The 25,757-nt window shown below is 45.8% G+C and overlaps 2 protein-coding genes across 12 annotated transcripts in view; one reads left to right on the forward strand and one right to left on the reverse strand.

Annotated features, from left to right (window-relative positions):
* The window catches only part of LOC138627789 (chloride channel protein 1-like), a 31,485-nt gene extending 27,938 nt beyond the window's left edge, over positions 1 to 3,547 (forward strand). For both annotated transcript variants that reach the window (XM_069710366.1, XM_069710365.1), the window contains one exon: positions 267 to 3,547. In XM_069710366.1, the coding sequence (XP_069566467.1) occupies positions 267 to 716 (450 nt within the window). In that variant the 3' untranslated portion in view covers positions 717 to 3,547. The remainder of the gene's footprint in view (positions 1 to 266) is intronic.
* A 2,659-nt stretch (positions 3,548 to 6,206) lies between these two features.
* LOC138627793 (protein FAM131B-like) overlaps positions 6,207 to 25,757 on the reverse strand; it is a 43,006-nt gene continuing 23,455 nt past the window's right edge. For 3 of the 10 annotated variants that reach the window (XM_069710380.1, XM_069710376.1, XM_069710375.1), the window contains 8 exons: positions 18,991 to 19,096; positions 14,626 to 14,844; positions 13,553 to 13,693; positions 11,179 to 11,334; positions 10,923 to 11,092; positions 9,039 to 9,173; positions 7,995 to 8,105; positions 6,207 to 7,410 (listed from right to left, as the gene is read on the reverse strand). In XM_069710380.1, the coding sequence (XP_069566481.1) occupies positions 7,186 to 7,410; positions 7,995 to 8,105; positions 9,039 to 9,173; positions 10,923 to 11,092; positions 11,179 to 11,334; positions 13,553 to 13,693; positions 14,626 to 14,830 (1,143 nt within the window). In that variant the 5' untranslated portion in view covers positions 14,831 to 14,844; positions 18,991 to 19,096 and the 3' untranslated portion in view covers positions 6,207 to 7,185. Of the gene's footprint in view, positions 7,411 to 7,994; positions 8,106 to 9,038; positions 9,174 to 10,922; positions 11,093 to 11,178; positions 11,335 to 13,552; positions 13,694 to 14,625; positions 14,845 to 18,990; positions 19,097 to 20,341; positions 20,364 to 20,609; positions 20,637 to 22,909; positions 22,931 to 25,757 lie in introns of those variants that run through there. The other 7 variants (XM_069710372.1, XM_069710371.1, XM_069710373.1 and 4 more) reach the window with 6 other exon arrangements.

The following is a 25,757-nucleotide window of genomic DNA, read 5'->3' on the forward strand; positions in this document are numbered from 1 at the left end:
GTTGTCGTGTTGGAGAACCCGGTTGTCATGGCGCCACAGTTCAACACGCCCCCTTACAGTCGAGTGTTCCTGAGCCCACGCAGCGATTTCCACCGATTCTGTCTTTACCTCGTTTTCTTCTTCTGTCCTGTTTTATTCCTTTACCTCCATCTTTTCTTCTTTTCCATTTTTTTCTAATCTCTTCCTCTCCTCCTGTTTTCCTCTCCTCGTCCTTTATCCCCCCTTTTCCCTTCCTCCTCCCCCCGCCCGCCCCTCCCAAAAAAAAGCTCCAGAAGGCCATCGAGGGCTCCACCCGCTCCGGCGTGAGGCTCCGCCCACCTCTGGCCAGCTTCCGCGACATCAGCAACCACAACTCCGTCCCCAAACCTCCACCTTCCTCGGCCACTGCTCCTTCTTCTCCGTGCCCCACCTCCCCCCCCTCGCCTCAAATCCTCCCCGAGCCCCCGCCTTCCTCCTCAACCCCCCCCCATCATCATCATCATCATCATCATCGCTGCCCCGAGGGAGAGACGGAGGTGTGGATCGAGGGTGTGACGAGTGAGGTGGAGGAGAGCAGCAGCCTCACCCTCCCTCCCCCCTCCACTCCTCCTCCTCCTCTTCCTCCTCCTCCTCCTCCTTCTCCTCCTCCTCCTCCTTCCTCCTCCTCCATCCCTCTCTCCACCCTGCAGGGACTCCTTGGGGGGGATGAAGACAGCGACGATGAACCAATGGTTTAGTTTACTTGAGTGACGGTTATGTTTTGTTTTTGTTTTTTTATAATGGAAAACTTTTTTTTTAATAGTGTGAGCTTTTTCTTAATTTGTCGCTCCGATCTTTTGGACATTCTTTTTACCTCTTTTCATCCCACTTAAAGAGATTCTGTCTGCTCGCCTCGCAGACCTCCAAACCTAGTTAGTGAGGAACAGTCTGCACTCGTCCTCTTCCCTTAATGAGCTTCGTCTGTGTGTTTTTTCTGTTTTTTTTTTAACTCCTTCTGCCTCATTTTCTCTCTCTTAAGGTTTTTTTTCACACATTCAGTCTCAGAGCGTTTCCCCAGTATGAGTTAAACAGGAGCATATATCCACATCCAAAGCAGCGTTAATGATCCCGTTTTCACCAAGTTGTCCACCAAAAAGATTTTTCCCCGAGCGCGGTTTATTTGGTTATTAATGAAACCACTAAAAACCACAGACTGTATTTAAAAGAGTTCGTAGCTTAAGGTCTGGAAAATGGTTCTGATGCAGAAGTGTCTTCAGCTGCAATACCACCAAGTGCCACTAGAGGTCGGCTCCAAAAAGCCTCCGGCTCCATAGCGTTTCCATTTGGCGGCGTGTCTGTTTGATTGACAGGCCTGTGGTGCAGTCAGGTTACAGCTATCGGTGGGCGGCACGTAGTATCATCAGGTGTCCAATCAGATCAAGTCAGATCCACCGTTAGCTCCTCCCCCCCAGCTCGTACAAATATGGTCACTTCCTGCTACCAAACCGCTCTGACTGAGCAAAGATGGCGCTGGACTGAATCTGAACTGGAGGCTTCATAACGGACGACATCACTGCTGGTAAAACGCTGCGCTTGTCACTTTTTACCCAGCCGTCCAACCACAGTGAAGGAGGGGCGGGAAAAATGCCACAAATACTTTGATCGAAAATGAAAGGTCCATTTTAAAATTTTTATGTTCAATATTTGTCGATAACACGAACTATATGTGAAATTAGCTACTTTTTTTTTTTATTCACCGTCACTCCCGCGGATATTCGGTATCATAGCAACCACGGTGTGTCAGAAGGGACGCCTGGCATCTTCAGTTGGAAAAAGCGTCCTAAAACTATTTGAATAAACTAAAACTTAACTCGCGACCCTGAAAATAGTTCTTAAAGCCGCCTGTTCAGAAACAGTTAAAATATCACAAAGTATTGACCTTAAATATTATCTATATTACTCTGTATCTGCTCCCCAAACCACGAAGTGAACCTCTTCACGGTCTCTCCGACCGCTTGTGTCTTAAAAAAACAAACATTTTTTATCGGCTGAGAACAGGAGCTATTGATTTCTTTAACTGGCAGCCGACCGTGTGGGGAAGCGGTGGACTTAATGGAGCCGCTCGGTCCGCTGTGGGAAGATCGGCCGAAGCCCCCGCGACGACCTTCAAAAGATTGTGTGCTGACCTTGCGGACGCAGCCTCAGGGCTCATCTCATCACGGTTAAGTTGATAGATGCTGCAGCTGAAGGCGTCTGACGACAGCCACAAAAAACAACAACTCAACGCACAGATTTGTTCTGTTTTCCCTAAAAACAGAGACATCCCAGATTTACCTCGAAAATAATTCAAACATGATCAGATTGCACAAAAGAACCAAACACACGACGTCCATAATGCTCCAAAGACGAAGCGTGACGGTCACATAACATGAAGAGATATTCACCGTATTAATGCTTTAATGAGCGTCAATGAATGACTTCATTATCGATTTCAACATAGAAACCGTCATGGTTGATTACAGGCGGCTCGTGTGACGATTTCCATCCAAAGGTGAAACTTCAGGGCAACAACGACACTGAAAAGTGATTTTTTTTTCTTTAATTTTTACCAAAAATTATCACTTAAATGAAGATTGTGAGGAACTGAACTGTCATAAGTAGTTTTATCGCGTGTTGAACAGAACAATTTGAGACCGTAGACTGGATGTAAAAGTGTTCGTCACTTCCGGGTCTGAAAAATGAGGCCGATGCCTTAAAGCTGCAACACCACCGACTGCCACTAAAAAGCCTCCATAGACTCCCATTCAAATGATCTCCTACTAAGATTCAAGAAGACCTGTTTTTGGGGGGCGTGTCCTGTGTGATTGACAGGCCTGTGGTGCAGTCAGGTTACAGATATCGGTGGGCGGGACAAAGTATCATCAGGTTTCCAATCGGATCGAGTCAGATCCACCGCCGGCTCCTCCCCCACAGCTCGTCCAAATATGGTCACGTCCTGCTACCGAACCGCATTCAAACTAGCAAAGATGGCGTCGGACAAAATCCGAACTCGAGGCTTCGTAACGGACGTTTAACAAACCGACGGGTGACGTCGCTGCTGGTTGCCGTCTCGGAAATAAATAATTGTCATGGCAACACGTGAGTTAACGATCACACGTTTACTTACGCGCGACGTTACGATAACCGAACTGTTTACCGCGTTTCAATGAACTCGTTATCCCGGTTCTGATCAGGGTTGTTTGTTTTTTTTAAGAATCCCCGTTGATGCTCACGTAAACATCAAAGATTTTACAAACTTGAATGATCTCTTTTCTCTTGTCATTCATCATCCAGCTGCTCGTCCACTGTTCTCGTCTCCTCATCTCTCAGGTGCTGCTTTAAAAGTCTTTAAACCCAAACATTTAACGCGACCTTTTTCTCTTCATGTCTGCGTGACTTCAGATGTCTTTGTTTTCTTAAAGGGGTCTGCACACGTCTGTGGTTGTGGTTCATGTATTTATTTATTTTTCTTGTTTCAGTAGATTCTTATCTCGACATTTATAAAAACTGTGAACGATGTAGCTGAATTAAAGTTTCATGTTTAATGCGTTGACTGTTTGACCTCGCTGTGTTTCGACGTGACCTTTCTTCATCCGGGTGGGGGCGGCGCATTTTTAAAAACCTCCGTCGCGGGTACCACGAAGCGGTGAAGTCAGTCGACAAAGGACAGAAACGCTGATCTTTGCTTTAAACGACGACGAAACTTTTTTTTAGAAACACAAATTTAAGTATGCGAAACAATTACGGCTTATTTTGACAGTTAATACTCAAAAAAACGTCAGAAAAACACCAACTTCTCGATGCACCTCACCGACTCTTTCTCAGCGTAACCACAACAAAATCAAATCTCTAATCACATATTCCCATTGAAAAGGTGGAGTGATATTTTCTCGTGATGAGTTATTGTGATTTGTTCCAAATGCTCAGCGGACCAATCACATCTCTGGGTCGGAACTACTTGTCGTATAATTATTGAACCCGGCGACGTAACGCTTTTAAACTTTTATTTTGGCGGGGTGACAGTTACCGTATCTTTAATGACTTTTTAATCATCCTACTTTCTAAAGCTGTCACGGATTTTGAAATAAAGGAAATTTCAGACGTTTTAATTAGAACTCTTTTTGAGTGACGTTAGAAAACGTTTCCGTGTGACGCGAAGTCATTTCGAGAGGCGGTGTGATTACACGGCACGACGGACGTCTCGTTTAGTCCGAAACAGTTTTTTCTCATTTTGCCGAGTCGGTCGGCGGCGCGTCGATTTACAGGACGACATGTCGGAGGAACGAGAGGACGAACGGAGGACAGATGATTATCGGAGCGATTAGAGGGCATCGTGGGTCCCGATCGCCGGAGTGTCAGCGAATCGTCCTCTCCAGCAGCTGGAGATGCTTTTAGGGAGATGATGTTAGAAATAATGACCGAGCTCTTCTTCTTCTTTCTTTTTAAGTGTCTGCAGCCTCACACACACACACACACACACACACACACACACACACACACACACACACACACACACACACACACACACACACACACACACACACACACACACACACGGCTGTAAAATACTTCTTTCTGGTTTGAAGGATTTCTCCCACGATGCCGTTTAATAATAATAATTTAAAATAAAAAACACCTTCAACTCTGCAGGACGTTCAGGCCGAATCCACTCTGTGTTTATTTTATGTGCTGTTTGTATTTATGTTTAGTTGTTTGTCTCATATCGGATTTTTTTAGGACGGCGAGGACATTGGATTTTTATAAAGAGTTAACTACGTGGGTCGGCGGTGCATTATCTCTACAATCATACGTGTGCTCGTATCGATTTTTTTCATCCCTGAGCGATCAACCTTCAGCGTGAGGACGTTTTTTTGGGGTTTTTTTTTTCTGTTACTCACCTCTCAAATAAAAAAACATTGTTTTTAAGAGTTGGTTTCTGGGTTGATGGTTTCACAGCAACGTATAGATGGCGTAGCAACTCTCTGTTTCTGCTCTATCTCCTGCTTTTTCAGGCTTTTTCAGGAATTTCAAGCAAAACCACTATTTGAGGAAAACGAGGGAAAATAAGGAAGATCTAATTGATTTTGGAGATTAAAAACGCCAATTTGAATATTCAAAATTCGTGACCCATCCCCTTATTTCGTTGCAAGATGTATATATATGTGTGTATGTGTCGCATCTTAAAACACTAATGAGGACAGTGATAGTGAGTTACGTGCAACATTTTTTGTAATGAAGAAAACGGCAAAAGCATGAAGAGGGTCTAGAATTTGGAGTCGGCCATCGCTGCTTGGACTCAACGCCCAGAAGGAAAAACTCCAAACAGTCGGTTCCTCTCGTCTTTTTTCCGAAGCAGCTCCATCATTTAGGAGAAGTTGGGGATTTACACTCTTAAAAACAGCCCACTTGCAGGCAACAACTTGGTTGTTAATGGAACCACCAGCGTTAAAAAAAATTTCAACTAAAAACCACCGACTGTTTATAAAAGAGTTTGTAGCTTCAGGTCTGTAAAATGGCTCCGATCCAGAAGTGTCTCAAGCTGCAATACCAGCGAGTGCCACCAGAGGTCGGCTCCAAAAAGCCTCCGGCTCCATAGACTCCCATTCAACTTCTCTCATCAAATCCAAAGTGAATAAAATGTGTCCATCAGTTATCTCGGTGTTGTTAGTTAAAGTCACTCCTTCTTCTTAGTTTTCTGGAGGTCCATCTGAAAATAATCCCTCATTCATTAGAAAAGAAGATTCAAGAAGACCTGTTTTTGGAGATCGAACCGGTGTCGTCTCGTCTTGAATCTTTTGTCCGAACTGGGCTTTTACAATTACTTTAATCTGAGGTATGCAGTTTTCTAGAGAAGGCCTCCCCTCTCTTGTCCTAAGCCCCTCCCATCAGACAATGACCCAGAACCTCCACCTCAGTGATGCACTCCACTACTCCGACGGGCCGACGGGTTCCCACCGGTCGTCCTGGTCGCTTTGTAAAAACATGAGCATGTCTCCGAATAGTTTTCAACGCTGGAATAGCGACTTTTTTTTTCCTACAGCCAATAAGAACGCCTCCGAAAATCACCTGTGATTTTGACCCGATGACGCCAAACAAAAAGCTGCCTTCCAGCTTGAGGACAGTCGATCAGGAGCACATCGTCTTCATCAACACGCCAACATCTTCAGACATACGAACTTTGCTGGAACAGAACAGCGCCGAGAGGAATGTTGTTTCCCAGAATATATATATATTTTACACACAAACAGAGCTACATTCATACAAACATACATACTATACATACAGTCTTACATTCATACAAATACATATCGGTTTATTTGGATTTCTTTTTTTATTATAAAAAGCAATTTGATATATTATTACTTTGTATACTGTGTTATACTGGTAAGGGCTAGTTCACTGTTAAAAAGCATGCACGTTCTTTTGGTTGTGTCCAGATCGTGAGTTTAAACAAATACCTCAAGAGCGCTCCCACTCGGGTCGCTCTGACTATTTGGACCTCACGGGGTTTTATACCTCGTCGAGATCAATCGAGTCGATTCAAAACACAATAATTAGCCGATGAAACCAGGTATTTCTGATCCTGGAATCAAACGCCTTCTTCTGGAGCTTTAAAGCAACTCGAACCAAAACACTCTTGAGTTATTTGCAAAATCCTGTTTGTTCATATTTGTTGTATTGCGCTGAATTTTTTTTTTTTTTCAAACAGGCCCTTTTCTTCCTTTTCTACCTTTCCTTCTCCTCGTCCTACCTTTTCTTTTGCGAAATTTCACATCCGTCCACGTTGTTGGGCGTTCAGTCCTGGTTTCTTTGGTCCTATTGGTCTAAACTTTTTCGTTAATCCATTTATTTATTTATTTTTATTCCTCACGCAGCTTGTTTCAGCAGTCACTGAATTCAAGTCTCTTTTAAATGTCGTTGTCACAGATGTGATATTCCACATTTCCCCCAACAAATGGAGGGAAAAGGATTCTTCTTGGCATTTAGTTTGTGTACGTTACATCCCACGTTTCCTTCAGAAAAAAGTCGTCTCCCGTTGTCCTCGAACTCGAAGTAGGTAAATATTTGGGAGTAGGGAGGGGGGGGCCCGGGGAAGGGAGGTGGGGGAGGGGGTTGGGATAATAGCGTGATTGGTTATTGGAGTATTTAGTTCCTGTTTTTGTCGAGTCTTTTGCGTGACCGAGTGATTCAGTTGGTCGCGACGAAGACGATGGAGCCGTCCTCCGCGTCTTCTTCTTTCTCCTCGAACAGTCGGACGACGCAGGGCGTGACGCTGAACGGTTTTCTCTCGTACTCGGTCGTCTGCGCTGGCGGTCCGGGGCTTGAACTTTTGGTCGAAGGGGCGTCGTCCCTCAGCGGGGACGGAGTCAGGGAGAACCGCTCCGGCTCCAGGGTTAATGTTACCTCTTCTACCTGCGGAGACAGCACATTCAGAGTTTTAAAAGACCAAGCAAAGTGATGACGTCATCGCTTTTGGCATCTTTTCTAATTGCTCGTGCTCATTTTAATCTCATCGGTGAGTCGGATTTTTTTTTAAATGCAGGAGAGCCGGGTTGCGAACCCGACCTGATTTCACCGCATGAACATGGGTCCGGCCACCGAGAGTCGCTCCATCCTACGGAGCTTAGACCTCGGGTTCATCGTTAACCAATCAGCACGCGCCGACACTCTGCCACCGCTGCAGTTACCCACCGTGTCCAACGAGACGTGTTTCCCTGAGCGCAGCTTATTTTTTTCAACTGTGTGGAAACGTGTGGAACTCAATTGCCGAGCGTTCGGCGACTTTTCCTATCGGCGAGAGTTGAAAACTATCAACGTCAGCCGTCCAATCACAGTGAAGGAGGGACGGGACAACGCGCTGGTCTCCAATTGGTCCGCCCTTCAGCAAACGTTAAAACGAGCCGAGTTACCTGAATGTATTCACAGCAAAGAACACTGAAGCTGAGGAGTTAGAAGCTGAGTTGAAATAACGTTTTGGTAAAAAAAAAAAAAAAGACCTTCGTCAGCTCCTCCTCCTCCTCTTCGTGCTGCTCCAGGAGGCCTTCGGACTCGGGCTCCTCTCCGACCGTCTCCACCATCTGCGCGCTCAGCTGCCCGACGATCTCCCCCTGCAACCAGAGAAGTTCAACCGGCTGAGCGGCTCGGTGCGTTTTAACACGTTTTTTTTTTTTATCACAAACCGACATCTGTCCTTCGCTTGAGCTCCACTTATGTCTTTAACAACAGGCAACAGAAAGGAGACACAAAGACAAACAGAAGAAGAAGAAGAAGAAGAAGAAGGAGGAAGAGACGGACAAGCAGATCATGAGCTCATCCTGTCCTGACGCCCCCACCACCACCCACCTCCCCCTCCCCGGCTCGGTTCTCCTCCGCAGGGCGTCAAAGAGAAAAGACAGATGCTCAGGTGGGCACAACACAAATGCTGAATCCAAACGCCTCCAGAAGAGAGTCGTAAAAACTTGCCGACTGTGTGGCATGCCACTCTGGACGACCAGGCTGAAATTTTTTTTTTTTTTTTTACAGACGTCTCGTTTTCAAGATTCACCTTCAGGCTGTCATGCAGACGTTCTGGGAGTGCTACATGCAGACTTTCCAGCCTGTCTCCTACCTTGCCGACTTCCCCGGCAGCTCATCTTTCACTGCGCTACAGATGTGTGCTAAATAGGCCTGCTGATATAAACAAAGCCAGATCCATAGAAAAGAACATTAGCGGACAACAACAGAGTCAAGCACAATGAAAAAAGCACAAAAAAGGCTCTCAAGAACTTGATATCGGCATTTTTTTTTTTTTAAACTTTTTGATAGATGGGACCGAACAACATAAACCACAATAAGAAGAGACATGCTGTCAGGATGACTGTGTTGTCTCCGTCACTCTGACAGGGATTTTAGACGAGTCGTATCCCAGTGACTGCACATGCAGTCACGCACCCCTCTGTCCTTGCAAACTGTCACCGCCGCTCTGTCAGAACATATTAAACCATCTTCTGGTCGCGCGCTCTCTAATCCCATCATTTGGATTCAGCAGGGCGAGTGCCTACCTGGTACGCCTCGACCTGCGCTGCTCCCCACAGGTCGGCTAGCCGAGGGTGGGTGGGAGGACCGAGGCTGTGGATGGTGCTGTTGGGGGTGGCTTGGAGGGAATGGGAGGCACTGTGTTGCCTGTGATCCACGGACTGTAGGAAAGAGGAGGAGGATTAAGGATTCGGTTCCTGATCTACCCTCAGCGACGCCACAAGTCGCTCAGAAAGTGGTCAAAAGTGCAGTTTTCCTCTGGAATTAAATTCTCAAAGAAACGCAAAAACATCTCAAAGCTCCTGAACAATGGACAACATTCACACAGCAAGCTACTGAAGCGGCGGACGCACCCACCGGTTTGTGGACTTCTGTTTTCAAGCCTCCAGTTGAGCATTTTGTACGTCGCTGTCTTGATTTTTTTTTTTAAACCAGAAGCGACTGTTTGGATGAGCTGACAGAGAACCAGAGGAAACTATGCCCCGCCCATCTATACCAGACAAGCCCCCAAACATGGCTTGTGTTTGGGGCCTGATCAATACTGGCCACCAGGACACTGATCAGAATTCTATCTAATGACGCCATCGTGACTCGTGGAAAACATCTACTGACTTTGTATTTCAGGAGAGAAGCTGAATGCTGAATACCAAAACAAAAGAAGTCAGGATGGTGCTTCACAGAAAAATGAGGAAATATCTCAGGCTCTCATTCACCGACTGATGTTTAGAGAACCGACGGACTGATTGAAAGGTTTTATTTCGAAATGTGATGCGATACGTTCAATCGTCTCCTTCTTGCGGGGGAGCCGTATGATACACAGGGTGAAGCTAACAAGCTCATTTCCATTGCGGTCTCGGATCAGTACACCTTTTCTAAGACACAGTCCCTGACCTTTTCAGAGTTATTATTTCCTAACCCGCAGTTATTTAATGAGCTCTGAGAATGCAACAATGCCAGCGGAGCCGAAGAAAAAAGTCTCCGGGTGTCACAGTTCATCGTGACTCACTTCAATTTGCAGAAAAAGCTTCCAGCAGCCCGAGAGCTGAAAGTCAGCAGCGGATTTACACCAATAAGATTTATAATGCCAGCAACAAGACAAGAGACGTAACGAGACCAGGTCAGAGAGAAGACTGGACCGGGTATCATTTAATCTAGCTGGGAGAAGAGGTGGCAGCGATGTATGGGTTTACTGGGCTGTAGTGGTGGAGAGGAGGCGGATGCAGAAGTGTTTTAAGCTGCAATACCTTCGAGTGCCACTAGAGGTCGGCTCCAAAAAGCCTCCGGCTCCATAGACTCCCATTCAACTTCTCTCATCAAATCCAAAGTGAATAAAATGTGTCCATCAGTTATCTCGGTGTTGTTAGCTAAAGTCACTCCTTCTTATTAGTTTTCTGGAGGTCCATCTGAAAATAATCCCTCATTCATTAGAAAAGAAGATTCAAGAAGACCTGTTTTTGGGGGCGTGTCTGTTTGATTGACAGTCAGGTTACAGCTATCGGTGGGCGGGACGTAGTATCATCAGGTTCCCAATCAGATCAAGTCAGATCCACCGTTGGCTCCTCCCCCCAGCTCATCCAAATATGGTCACTTCCTGCTACAAACTAGCAAAGATGCCACCAGACAAAATCCGAACTGAAGGCTTCATAACGGCCGTTCAACAAACCAACGGTGACGTCACCGCTGGTTGCCGCTTGTAATAGATTCAGTAAAACACCGAAGACCTGATGCTGTTATGTAACATATTGTGTCGTTAGTGAGCGCACACAACAAGCCTCGGTGGCAGGTTGAACCATCGTAAACTCCACAGCAGAGAGCCTCCTTCTTTTTCCTCACCGCTGCTGTTCTGCATTGAAAACAAAAGGAGGCATCACGTTAAGACACTTCAAGAAACTTGTCTTGGCTCTACAGACCTGTTGTTGATAGTGCAGAAACTGTTGCTGCTGGTAGTGATGAAGCTGTTGCAGCTGTTGTAGTTGACTATGGTGCTGCAGGGCGAGTTGAGCCTGGTGCTGCTGAATGAAACTGCCTACCGACCCCTCAAAGCCCTCGCCGGGTGTTCCCCCCGTGCCGCTGCTGCCCCCTGCAACGGCCGCATAAAAAACACTTCGTTACCCGCAGCCCGAGCGACCGTAAAAGATCTACAAAAGGAGAAGAATGAGTCATCACCAGTGGCCATGATGTAGGAGCCTGCAGCAGGCGAGGCCACGCCCGAGGGCTGGCTGGTGATGGGGTCCCAGGCGTCAGAGGACGACAGGCAGTAGAGGCCCTGTGAGACGTAGGTGTGAGGCCAGACGTCGGCAGAGGAGTGGTGGAGCACCTGGTCTGTACGGGGAAGCCCGGACAGGTGGGAGGTGTAAGACAGAGGAAAGACAGGAGAAAATGAGAACAAAGAACAGAGAGAGGTGGAGATGAAATGAGCTTCAATGATTTCTCAAACATAACAAACTTTAAGGGCTCGTCAGTGATTCACTTCTGACCAGGTAGAAACTCTTGTCTATTTAGCTTCAGGAAGTTACCAGTTCTTTGAACATAGTCTGAATGTTTTGATCAAAAGTAGGACTTTAATCCATTTAGATACAAAAACGGCCGTTTTTAAAAAAAATAATTTTTATTATCGACATATCGAGGCAGATAATTTTTTCCTCAAAGACAAATATACATCATATTGTTTTCCTCTTGAGCTCAGGCAGTCGAGTAATTTCAGCGACAAATAAATAATTTTCCCCCATAAAGTTAAATAAAAGCAAGTAGGCATAAAACAATAAAGGAGATCCATAAACGCTGAACTGCTTCAGCCTTAAGTGTCGTAATTAAAACTCTCTAACAAGCAACACACTGTAATGACTTTAATATGAGTGTGACTATCCTATCAGCAGCGGTGTCGTTGTCATGGAGCCCACAGAGGAGAAACATCCCCGCAGTACTAATACGGGATATTAAGTGGCGTTTTAAACGGTCGCTGTGTTTGCGTGTCGCACATGTGTGCATGTCGGGTGTTGCATGCTAGATGAAGCGCAGAGCGGAGCCCAGATGGTGTCGTTAATGAGGGCGGGGCTAAGTCCTTGTGTAACCTACAGGGTCCCTCCGGGTTCGGACGGCGCTCTGCTCTGCTAAACACCAACGAAACGACTCTTTTTAAGTAAGTGAAAAGCGAAGTCACAAATGAATTCTGGATTATTTTCACAGAAAAATTTAGGAAAAAAGTTGTCAGAGAAATTACTTTTTGTTTTGATTTTCCTCTGAGGCAATGTGCTCGTTCCCCGTGAAGTCAGACGGGGGGAGTTTTCTAATCTCGCCCGAGCAAATTGCTCCATCCCCGTCTTATCTTTCTGCTTTATCACCTCGTGTGCGGCTAAACTCAACAGACATCCCGCCACCTGAGGCTCCGACCCACATGACCGGGATCACTCCTGGTGTTTTATTACACCGAGTTTTTATGCATTAGAATCTTTTAGATTTTCTCACACACGATGAAACCCGCCACGAGAAACATGCTCCGATGTTTTTTTTTTTAAATGACAAGCTGTCGTCTGCATCTGTCTTTGGGAGTGTTTGTTCAGCGAGTGCCCGGTCGGAGTGAAAGGCAGGAGATGTGCAGCTGTGCGGCTCTGCCCTCCAAAAGTCCTTCACAGCTGCTTGGGAGAGGAAGTGACGCGGCTTCTTCTTTTTTTTTTCTTTTTTTTTTTAGGTCTGTGCAGAGCAGGCGGTTCACTGTGTGGTCCAAACACGTTCGACTTTGACAGGTTTGAATGAAGCCATGTTACCCGAGAGGGTGTCCACTTTAACGTCGATATCGGCGCGACAGCGATGCGGTCCGTAAAGCCTCGCTGTTCATATCCCGGGGCGAGTGTGATTACCGTTTCCATGGCAACACACGGGGTATGACTAATAACTGGAAAACATTCAGTCGCATCAGTAGACTCTCATGTAACGTTCGCAATGTTTACTACTCCAGGAAGTAGCCCGACCCTTAGCAACCACCCTAGCAACAGAGAGGATTTCTAGTCTGCAACTGAATAAATACAGAACATAGAAACACTAAACTGTTCAGCTAGCTCAGTCTGGTTGGAACAAAGATATCTGATAAACAAAGATATCTGATGAACTAAGATATCTGCTGAAAATAAGATACCCATGGATTTTACGTGCGCGACTATCCGTAGTGTTACAGCGACAAAAAAGACCAAATGGGTAATTTAATAGACCTATAACAAGTAAAAACATTATATTTCATAATGTCTGAAATTCATCTCCAATTATATATTCCCATTGAGAAGGCAGAGTGATATTTTCTAGTGATGAGCAGGGTGTGATGTCATGATGATTTGTTCCAAATGTTCAGTCGACCAATCAGATCTCGGGGTCTGAAACCACTTGTCATTCAATCTCAATTGGTGTCTACAATGAACCTGTATTTAACCTCTTAACTGGTTTCAGACAAAACCAGATCTTTTTCAGCGGGACCAAAGATTTGACCCAAGATTTTCTGCGGTTGGTTTTCGTGCCCAGGAGCCGTCCGGAGGTTTAAAACCGGCCGTACCTCTGCTGGTGATGCTCTCCTGGTTGACCTCGCTCAGGTGAGCCACGCTGCCCTGGTTGGAGCCGGCTCCCATACTCTCCCCGTCCATGGAGGTCCAGCCGAACAGGGTCGCCTCCGAGATGGCGAACTGCTGCATGATGCCTGAGCGGGGAAGGAAAAGTAGCATCAGTGCGAGTAACGAATCAAAGGAGGTAAAAAATAGTTAACATGGAAAAAGTGTTAAATCTGTAATGGTTGAAAACAAATGTGTGTGACACAAAAAAATGTGTTTAACTCTGCCAGAACCACTTAAACATCCCAAGCTTTTAAGTGGCACACTAGAAAAATGTATATTGACTGAAAAGATATCAGGACAAGTTTTTGTTGTGATAAACTTTTGCTGTTTTTTGAAACATACAGATAACGGATCTAAAACACACGTCATGTGACCAGGATTCATTTTCTACGAGCTTTCTGAGGTGCAATCAAAACATTTAGAGACTTTTTCGTGTTAGTAATAGCATAGTAATGCGCATTGAGCATAGCGAAGTAATAACTTTCATGAGGAAGTATCCCAAGTGTTGTCTCTTGATGGACATCAGTACATAAGTTACACGTGTTTTCGTGACCGCTGGTAACGCGGACGTTTGTGATTTCACCGTGAAACCTGAAACTGGAGCAGAGAAACGTCAGAATTTGAAGGTCAAACTCTGTAAACGGTCAAACGCCAGGTGGGTTTTCTTTTTTCACCACCGAGTTCTACCGGGAACCTTCTGGGGCGTCAGAGGGGGAAAACATTCGCTGCAAAACCACCTGAACTGTGTCGCCACGGCAACAACGGTTCTCCGACATGACAACACGCCCGCTCACAGAGGAGGGAGAGGAATCAGTGGAAATCACTGCATGGGCTCAGGAACACTCGGCTGTAAGGAGGCGTGTCGCAGAGTTTGTTCCTCCAGTTTCAGGTTTCACGGTTGAAATCCCAAACGGTCACGTTACTGTGAGGAACTCGGGTGCTGATGTCGACCCGGGGATCCATTTGCGCGCCACACCTCTGTCTCGTCATGCTGTAAAATGTTTTCGTGTTTATTCACCCGCAGCAAAGCGAGCCTCCTTCTCGCCGTCGCTGAGGTCGCTGTAGGCGTCGTTCTCCATCCTCCGCTCCTTTTCCCTCTGCAGGTTGTTGTGTCCCGCGGACCCCATCGGCCCCGCCGTTGGTTTGCCCCAGCTCTGCCATTCGATCATGTGGGCGACGCGACCCTGGGCCATGGCGGTGGGCTTCGTCACCTTGTCCTTCATGGAGCGAGACACGCCTACGAACAGTTACAAGGGTGGCGGGAGTCGAGGGGGGGGGCAGACCGGCAGCACACACACACACACACACACACACACACAACACACACACACACACACACACTGTCAAAACTACCTCTGGCCTCTGCAGCTGAGGCTCCGGGGAGGCTGGGAGGGTTTGGGGGGAGGGCGGGGGGGTGATGATGGGAAACTATCAGAGAGGATGTGTTGAATAAATGGACCTGGGATGGATGAATTCAGGTGGTTAGGTGACCAGAGGGATGATATGACGACAACAACAACAACAACCCGGCAACCTGTTCTGCTTCATCAGCGTATTTAAAAACATCCGGTCGGACACGAGGAGCGTCGGGAGTCCGCGAGGATTTTTTTGTGGGAATTATTTTTAAAGTCAACCACAGCTGCTTTCAAAACATCTGTCCGCGGAGCTTCATCTGCAGTGACCTCATCAAATCCATTTAAAATCTGTCACACGTCAAGTTATCACTCGAATGCTGATTATCAGAACGAGTGTGACAGTCACCGCTGATGATCCTGAACCAAAACGTTACAGGATGATGGATTCAGTTTGAGACCGACAGCTGTAACCTGGCTGCACCACAGGCCTGTCAATCAAACAGACACGCCCCCAAAAACAGGTCTTCTTGAATCTTCTTTTCTAATGAATGAGGGATTATTTTCAGATGGACCTCCAGAAAACTAATAAGAAGGAGTGACTTTAGCTAACAACACCGAGATAACTGATGGACACATTTTATTCACTTTGGATTTGATGACAGAAGTTGAATGGGAGTCTATGGAGCCGGAGGCTTTTTGGAGCCGACCTCTAGTGGCACTCGCTGGTATTGCAGCTGAAGACACGTCTGCATCGACCTCATTATTCAGACCTGGAAGCTACGAACACTTTTATATTCAGTCTGTGGTCCACCCACAGCTTATTGCAGCTTAAGGTCTCATTTTATACTTGAGGTCAGACAGTCATTCAGTGGAGCATTACTGACACATTATTTATTTTTTTATCATAATTCTTTTTTTTTTAACGGCATTTATTGTTTGACACTCTGAATTTAAGCCAGATTCTAATATCGATTTATTATTTTCGGTTGTTTTCTCAGCCGTAACGTACCGAAGTGTGAAACCAAACCGTTTCACCACATAAATGTCACGAAGCAGCGAGTTGGGTCTTTTTAAAAGTGTCAGATGTTTGTTTGTCGGTGGAGCAGACGGCTGAAGGTCGTCCTTCATCCGGAGTCTCGGAGCGGCAACGAAGTGAGTCAGAATCAGAATCAGACATCTTTTAGTAGTTCAGCGCATCAACTCTCTCTGTAATCCGATCCGAGCTACATGTGTAAAATATTTAAATCACCGTACAGTTTCACTGACGGATCTGCACGCGTATCCGGTCGGGTGATCGGGTCAAAGGTCGGGTGACGGATCGGATCGCGTTCGTTGACTCGAAGAGGAAAAAAAAAAAAGGGATGACGGCTGATAAAACCCACACGAATGATTAAAGCCGTTACTCATCTCCCGGTAAACAGAACGAATGAGCTTCGTTAAAACTTTACGTAATTTAAAAAAACTAAAACAAACGTGTCACAGAGACGAAGAGCGACGGAGAAATGTCCGAGCGACGAGTCTGAGGCCCGATTAAGATGCAAATATAGGATCCCCCCAAAAAACAACGACCAGGGGGAAATATTCACTGATCGATTAAAAAAAAGAGATTCAATTAAAAATCAAGCAGGCATGAATAAACAGAGACGGAGCTTTGGAAATTGCCCCCCACTCCTCCACCCCCCCTTCCCAATTTAACAGGCCGAGTTATAAATAGGAACAGTTTTTCCCCTCAGACAATAGAGAGCCAATCTCATTTGAAAATCAAACGCTCCCTGCAGAGCTTAATTGGGGATGGAAATAGGAATGGAAAGAATGGGGATGAAGTGGGGGGGATGAAGGGGGGAGGGTGTCGGGTGTTGTCTTAGCTTATTCAAAAGGCTCAAAAATAATAATAACAACAATAAAACTACTGCACACCGTTAAAATGATACCAAACAGGTTGATTTTTAAAGTAGAGAAGACAACGACGGGAACAGAAGAACAACAAGGCGCTAAAACGAAAAGAAGAAGAAAAAAAAACAAGCACAGATTGAAGCACGACAACAGAAAGAGGCCGGCGGCCACGTGGAGACACGACACGACACACAAGAGTCACTGCGTCACCACCAACACCACCAACACCACCACCACCAGCAGCACGGCCACGTCACAGATATTCCCAACACGCCTGTGGAGATGCTTTCAGTAGGTCGTTTTTTTTATTCCTTTTTTTTTTTTTTTTTTAAAGTAAGTCGCCTCACTTACTTCACTTGTTTGAAATCAAAGATCTGATTGAATTTCCCGTCAATGACTCCCGGAAAATATGTCCGTCATTGACGTCTTCAGCTGATAATCAATGGAAGAGTGTGTGTGTGAGGGGGGGAAGAGGGGGTGGGGGAGTGATATAGGTAAGGGGTGGGGGGGGCACCCACAGGGGTGGCCATGTTGGCTCCAAGCTCCTCTTCCTCCTCCTCCTCCTCCCGATCGAGAGTGAAGTATTCTGTCGAGGCAAAGTTTGATTTAACAAAACAAAAAAATCGGCCGATTACGGCCAAAAGTTGAAGAAGATTCCCGTGTTTTCTTCGTCACGCGTGTCGGACGGTTCGTTGGTCAGAAAGCAGTGCAGAAACCAAGTTGAAAGAAAGTAGCAGCAGGATGGAGATTTTAAAAAGCTCAGACATTGACTTCTGTTTTCTGGATTTCTTTTCTTCTTTGGTTTTGACTAAAACTACAAAAAAAAAAACGTCTTTCATATCTTAACGTGTGACCAATCGAAGGCTGTTTGGAGGTTGAATGGTTCTAAAATATCTTGGTATTAAACATCACAAGTTCTGCCTTCTTTTCACATTACAGAGAAATCTTCCAGCTGTGAGCACTTGGATTTATTTTGAAAATCCCTGCTTAAATTTTTTTTTTTGCTATCATTAAAATGAAAACCTCCATTCTGCAAACTGGAACGAATGGTTTGGTTTCAACGGTCCATTGACCTTCATTAATCATCAGCCCCTCCAGGAAACCCTGAGCGTACGATCACGGTGACGACTGCATCGCGACAAAAAGTATGGCGGCCTGCAATTTTTTTAAAATTTACGCAATTTCTGTTCCATAAAGTTAATTATCAGAAGCTCTGCTTGAAGCGGTAAAACTTTTTCAAACCAAACGAGCTTTATCGACAAAACTCACTTTTTTATGGGAAACGTGATCTTTAATCGTGAAAATTAGACGACCAATCGGAACACTTCCCTGCGTCCGTCTAATCCTACAGGATGTGTTCAACGATTTCCGTCCCGGTCTTTTCAAGGTGATATCTCAAGAACAACATTCACTCGGTACCAAGGATGAACTGAATAGATTTTGGCGGGAAAAGGTCAAAGATCAAGGTCACACCGTGACATCAAGAGATTTTGATCTTGGCAAAAATATTCACGAATTTCTTCCAAGTTTGTCGCAAATATTTGATTCAACTCCAGCATGAACTTTTTGGTGATCAAAGGTCATTATGAGGTCGCATTGTTTCCCACAAGAACACCTTCAGGGAAATTTCAACTCGCTCATGAACCAACGTACGCTACAACTCGAGTGGTTACGCAAACAACCACCAGGTCGTAATGCTGGTTTGCATTTTATTTTAGGTAGTAGTTAACAAAAATGACAGTTGTTTTCCTCAACTTGCCATTTTCACCACAAAAAAGTCACATAGCTTTTTTTTTATTTAAGTTTTTTTTTTTTTTAAACGCTTTTGGATCGCAAAAATCACAAAAGAAAACTCCACGATTCGCCGGAGGGACTGTTTCCTGTAGCGGCGCTGTTGAAACTAGTTGCCGGCTGTAAACCAAACCACACGTTGATCATCTGGCTGCTGCGCTGACGTGACACCAAACAAACCGTCCGAACGACTCGCGAGAAGGAAAACCGACGGTTATCTTTCACAGAAAGGAGGTAAAAAAACCCGTCGGTGCTCGACAACAACAACTTCACCCTCGGCCCGCCGCGGAGCACGTGGAGGCAACATGGGGGCTGTTTTACCATCTAGCAGCACAGACACACACCTGACACACCTGTCAGAGAGGACTTAGCCAGGGCACCGATCCCGTAGGTGTTGGGGGGCTTCCTCTTGAGACGAGGCAGAATGGACGTGGTGTCCTCCACGGACAACTGAAGAGAGAGGGGGGGGAGAAGGGAAGAGGGGGCGTGAGGTCCGGTCGGAGCAGAGAAGAATTAAAAAGATGGAGAATAAAAACAAAATAAACCAAAAAAAAGATGAGGAAATATAAGGGCATGTAGATAAAAAAAATAAAAAAAAGATCAACCAGACAGGGAAAATGACAAAATTATTATAAATGAGAGATAAAAACAAGAAAGAGAAAGTGGAACCAAAGAAATTGAGGTGGGAAGAGCGGATGATTGAAGATTCAGGAAAACAGTTTGAGGATGATAGAGCAGGAAGATGGTTATAGGAGGGAATAAAAGGAGGGTTAATTATTGGAGCACTTTGTTAAATGGCTTATAGGGATAGTTGATTGAAAAGAAGAGCAGCACAGACATACGCTGGCTAAAAGGCAAAAAAAATAAAATAATGCTTAAGTGCTGATTCAAAGGAAGTTCAAATGTGACATCAGAGACTTTTATGAGCACAGCAGCTGAAAATCATCCTGAAAAACATGATGGGACGGTTACTGCTGGACGTCGTGCAGTGACACCGTGTTTTTAACAAATCGTTACCTGTGTTAAAAGCTGTGACGTGGTTAAATGATGGAGCCAGGAGATACTGAAAACCAAGTGTCACGACAAAGCGTGAAATAGACACGCCAATCCACTACAGCAAAGCGTGAAATAGACACACTGGTCCACTACAGCAAAGTGTGAAATAGTCACGTTTTTGACTGTCTAGGTGTGAAAGTTACTCTTTTTTTTTTTAAAGTGTGAAAATGTCACACAAGTAAATGTCATGTGACGCGTGATGATGTGACCAAGGTGCCGCAACAAAGGACATTTTTTTCGTGGTATTCGTGACTGCCGTGCGGGACAATGAGGTTCGAATCCAGGAGGTGATAAACCTTTTTATTGATTTATTTTTTTTCGTTTCCAAACCCCGACCACGTGTATTAGCTTTACGTTTCATTTTCCTGTGAATCTCACGTCTCTACGCATGCAGTAGGTTTCATTTTCTTCCACTACAGGAAAACGCGTAACCTTCACGACTAGACAGGCCAAAGTGTGTCTAATTCAAGTTTTGCTGTAGTGGACTGGCGTGTCTATTTCACACTTTGCTGTAGTGGACTGGCGTGTCTATTTCACGTTTTGCCCTGCCACCGGGTTGGTACTGAAACAGGTGCAGATAACAGGAGATGTGTATTGGAGGGCTCAGGTTGGGGCTTGAACCTGTGTCAGCTATTTTACCCGAGGTCTTCCCTCTTGGCCTTCCTGTCGCTTCGAAACCCGTCTTTGACTCTCATGGCTGATTCTGTCTGTTCCTGCGAACGTTACCGATCTTAAATACTCCTGGATATCAACACATTTCGAGTGGTGCTCACATGGAAAACAGGCAGCAATGAAACAGTGACCTCCCCCCTCCCCCCACCCATCAATGGATAATTCGTTTATGCAGTATGAGGGTAGATCATAAAGTTTTGATTGTGAATCCATTTTCCAAATTCCGTCTCTTTACCAACATCAGCACCTGAGTTCCTCACGTTAGCGTGACCGCTGGTAACATGAACATTTGTGATTTCACCGTGGAACCTGAAACCGGAGCAGAGAAACATCAGATTGTCGGTCACATTTTTTGGGGAACAGAAAATCTTCATGGCGCCACCGTTCAGGTAACTGAAACAAACAAAAGACAAAGAGGGAAGAAGAGCACACAGACTAAATACAGCAGGGAGGGAAGGACAACGAGCGACAGGTGAAACTAATCAGGTGAAACTAAAAAGGCAGGAAGTGAAAACAAGAAACAGGAAGCAATAAACCCCAGACTGACCTGAAGACTATGAAGCAGAAAAGAAGTCCGAACCGTAACAGACGCCTCAGAAGGTTCCCGGTAGAACTCGGTGTCGACAGTCTGACTCTGGGGACGAATTCACGGTGACACAACCAACGTCAAAGAAAACCCACCTGGTGTCTCCAGAACCTGACGCGCCTTCTTTTCGGTCTTTGGACGGCGAAGCTCCGCCCCCTCTTGAAACGTTGAACGTCACTCAGAAACACGTCGCCCGGCTCGTCGCTTCATCGCTTTAGACTGTCTGAAGCGTTTCGAGAGTCTCTGTTGACCGTTTCCAGAGTTTGCCACAAAAAAAAAGCCCTGATTCTGTCGTGGAAATCACTGCATGGGCTCAGGAACACTTGGCTGCAAAGCGGGGATGTTGAAGATTTACTGTTCCCCCAACAATTTGTGCCAAAATCTGATGTTTCTCTGCTCCAGTTTCAGGTTTCACGGTGAAATCACAAACGTTCACGTTACCAGCGGTCACGTCAACGTGTTGATGTCAATCAAGAGACGACGCTTTAAAAAACGTCCTCATGAAGGACTTTGCTGCCTCGCTGTGCTGCGTTCAGGGACAGTCTCTGAACTGTTTGATCGCAGCTTGTTAGATATCTTTGGCTCATTGAACACACTGCACATGCTGTTCCTCTCCACGACTTGCAGGTTTTTGAGGAGTTAAGAAACTATTTTTAAATCCTGAAAGAGATACGCCGACCGCGTGGCCACTTCGCTCATCCTCGTGTGGTTTCTACTGTACTTCCTGGCGCCGGCACTCACAGCAAACCCGACCCGAAAACTAATGAACACAAGAGACAGAGCCGGAGCTCTTAATGAGCTTCTCCCAACAGCTAATTACAGTAGGAAGGAGCAGGGAAAACATGTGGACGCTGTTATACGGTGGGGGGTGAAGGGGGAGGGGTGGGGGGTGATAGATGATGATGTAATATTTGGAGTTTGAGCGCATTAATTACGACACGAAGGCAAACTAACTATATCTGGTCCCTCCGCGATGTCCAAACGGAGTGTCGCGCACGTAACAACACAATGAAGTCGGCGGGCGTACAGATGTTACAGCCGTCCTCCTCCATTAGTCTCGGGTCCCTGAGAGCCTGCTCCTCCTCAAATGTAATAAACCACAAGTGCAGAAACGTCTTTCTCAAACTCCCTCTGGAGCTCTGGAGAAATGTTAGCAGTTAGCGGCCAGCTGCTTTCAGCTTATTATTGTTATTGTTATTATGTTGGGTTAAAGCGCTCACGCGTCGTAACGTAGCCACTCTGTAGCGCTACGAAGCTTTTTGGCTTTGTGGACATTTTATTGCAAACTATGGTTGGCCTGAGCGTGTGTCACTCAGAAAAGACTCAGCCAATCAGAAGACAGGTTTTCCTTCCGTCTTAAACTCTGCTGCCTTCGGGTCAGAAATGTCTCCGTTTATCCGAAAAAGACTTTCTGCTGCTGGAAACCAGAAATGTGTCTCCAAATGGGCGATTTTATTATTTATGAATTATTTCTTTTTTTGCCTCCGGGCAGCTTTTAAGTCCGAACCCCCCCCCCTCCCCCCAACCAAAAAAAAAAAAAGAAAAGTGCATCGTGCAAAGTAAATTCTGCTGAAGGTACAGAAACAGCTGAGCCGCGATGCCACTTCATCATGCGCCTGCTTTTCTGTGGAAACCGGGACTTGTACGCTTCGGCTGTGGACGAGATAAGCTTATTACAGCCTGTTATCTGCGACTCCGCGTATATATACGAAGCTTGCAGTACAGTAGATTAGCGGCGGGCCAAGAGAGGACACGGGCGAGAGAGAGAGAGAGAGAGAGGGAGAGAGAGAGAGGGAAAAAAAAAAAGGGGGGGCGAGAGAGAGATAAGGAAGAGAGCGGCACGGCGGATAAGCGAGCAGGATGTCCGACTTATGTACTCAGGTAGCAGGTGAGTGATGGAGGGGAAATGACAGGAGGAGAGAACAGGAGATGTAAACAAGGAGACTTACATTGATTCCTTCCCAGGAAAACTCGGCACGGGAAAAGTAAAGCAGAGAAGACAGATTTAACCGAAGGGAAGAAGGAGGCGTCACTCCCCAGTTACGCTAATTTTAAACACTTTTTGGACATCGAAGGTGTCGAAAGTTCGTTCCATTCAGGCGACGCAAACTGTTTCTGGCCGTTCTGTTTCCAACTTTTCTTTAGTCCGTTGATTTTATGCGAATCCGGTTCGAAATTGAATTGAAAACGAGATGAAGTTTTAAATAAAGGTCGAAGCGCCGCGCGATCGGAAAAAGTTCAACTTTTCCTCGGTGATTTCATCATTGACCTGAAACTGGAGCAGAAAAACATCAGATTTTTGGGGGCAAATTTCTTTTTGGGGGGCAGAAACAGAAACTCTTCAACACGTGTGTTCAAAAAAACAAACAGGCGAGCGTTTCTCTGTTGCCGTGGTAGTTTCAAAAGACGCAGCAACAAATTGACAACGAGGGAAGAAGAAAGAGCACACAGACTGAAATACAGCAGGGAGGGAAGGACAACGAGGGACAGGTGAAACAAAAAAAAAAAGGGCAGGAAGCAAAAACAAGAAAACAGGAAGCACAAAAAACCCAGACTGACCTGAAGACTACGAAGCGGAGAAGAAGTCTGAACCAGAACAGAACCACCAGAAGGTTCCCGGTAGAACTCGGTGTCGACAGTCTGACTCTGTGGGGATGAATTTCACGGTGACACCACCACCGCCGACGTCAAAGAAAACCCACCTGGTGTCTCCTTCTTCGGTCTTTGGACGGTGAAGCTCCGCCCCCTCTCGAAACGTTGAACGTCACTCAGAAACACGAATTTCCTGGAATTCTGAGGGGAAAACATTCGCCGCAAAACCACCTGAACTGTGGCGCCACGGCAACAGCGTTCTCAATCATTGAAAACAGCCACGATTCTCTGAGTGGAAATCGCTGCATGGGCTCAGGAACACTTGGCTGTAGGGGGCCTGTTGAAGATTTGTTTTTTTTTCCCCATAATCTGATGTTTCTCTGCTCCAGTTTCACCGTTAAAATCACAAATAGTCCCGTTACCAGCGGTAACAACGGGTGTCTTGAAATCTTCATTTTAAACTTAAACCACTAAAGAAAGCAGCTCTGTGTCAACAGCGTCTGTTTAAACGTTTAATACAGACTTAATGTAGAAAATGGTGTATTTTGTGCCGCCTTTACGCCGCCTGCTGCGCCGTCCCTCTTTTGTCCGTCCGCACTGCTCACAATGTTTAGATAACCAACGGATACCGTCCAAGTAGGGACTCTGTTGCCGGGGGCAACGGCGAATCTGATGGGTGGCCAAACCTGGACAGCATGTATTTTGTGTCCCTGTATGCACACACACACACACACACACACACACACACACACACACACACACACACACACACACACACACACACACACACACACACACACACACACACACACACACACACACACACACACACACACACACACACACACACACACACACACGCACACACACACACACACACACACACACACACACAGGCCGTCATGCCTATTCATGTTACTGTACAACAGGCACAAACACAGTGAAACAGGAATATATTTTAAACTCCGGTTGCTCCAGAGAATTTAAGTAGACAGCTGTCAAAAAGGATTTTTGACTTTTTATTTATTTTTATTTTTTTTAATATCGGCCTCTTTGTCCCAGCGGCCCGAGGAGATTTTTTTTCTTTCTCACTGGCACCGTGAGCTTGTTATCGTAGCCGAAGCATCCGAGTTCACAGATCGCAGACCGCATGAGAGGTGAAACGGAAAATACTTTATGTCAAAGTAAATGCCAAACTTTATCTCCGTCGTCGCACAGCAGCGGCGCCGCCGACCGAGGCCGATCGACCGGGATCAAGTGTCTGTCGGGGGGTTTTAGGCCAGTATGAAATTTTAACTTTTTTATTTCACCTTTGAAACCTCGTCTGTGACATCACCGAGTGTAGAGACGTGAAATCTGATCGTTGATCTGTTTTGTGCTCGTTTGTTTCTGTAACCTCAACATGACTCCTGAAAACCAGATTTATTTCCTCCAAACTGCCCCGTTAAAACGAGTCTCGGTGGACATCGGCGTATGAAAAGGTTTTTTTTAATATCACGTTCATGTCTTCACATTTCTCTCATAAAAAACTATTTAGCAGCCATTTTTTTTTCAGCCTTTACCAGTTTATTTTAATCCGTGACATCAGAATAAAAGAAGAAGTCTTGACCTGTCTTTGACATAAAAATTGAATTATTGCAGCCGCAAATTAATTTCACAGGAGCAACAGAGCCGATTCATAAACATCTACAGCCGAACGATTAAAGACATCGAAGTAACCAAAAGGGTCAAGAGCCCTTTTTATATTTTAGAAACGTCAACACAGTAATAACATGTATTTGGGAGGACCAGTGAAGAAGTGGAAGAAAGAGGAAGTAGCGGTTATTAAAAACGAGCTCGGCCTCTTCCTCTGGATTTATTCACGCTTTAATCAGCTGCTGCTCAAGTTGCTCCACGACCACAACATCCACATGAACGGACGCGAATTTGGTGTCTGACTCGGTTTTGAGGCCTCCCCGCCCTGATTAACATTTTCCCTCGTCTGGCGTCAAACACACGGGACGGTTAGCAAATTGAAACCACGGGGCGAGCCGAAGCCGAACGCTCGAATTAATTCCGCCTCGCCGAGGCGTCGATGTAATATTCATGTCACGAGATGTTTATTTTCCCGACAACTGAATGAGGAGTGAGAATAATCCTCCTTTAACAAAAGCGACCCTTGAGCTCGGCGCTGGGATTTTAGCAAAGCTCTCCGTCACCTGTCGC

This window comes from Brachyistius frenatus, unplaced genomic scaffold (genome assembly GCF_029030835.1).
Source record: "Brachyistius frenatus isolate BFR_SWC_R1_liver_20210118 unplaced genomic scaffold, ASM2903083v1 Contig_91, whole genome shotgun sequence".
Classification (NCBI taxonomy): Eukaryota; Metazoa; Chordata; class Actinopteri; family Embiotocidae; genus Brachyistius; species Brachyistius frenatus.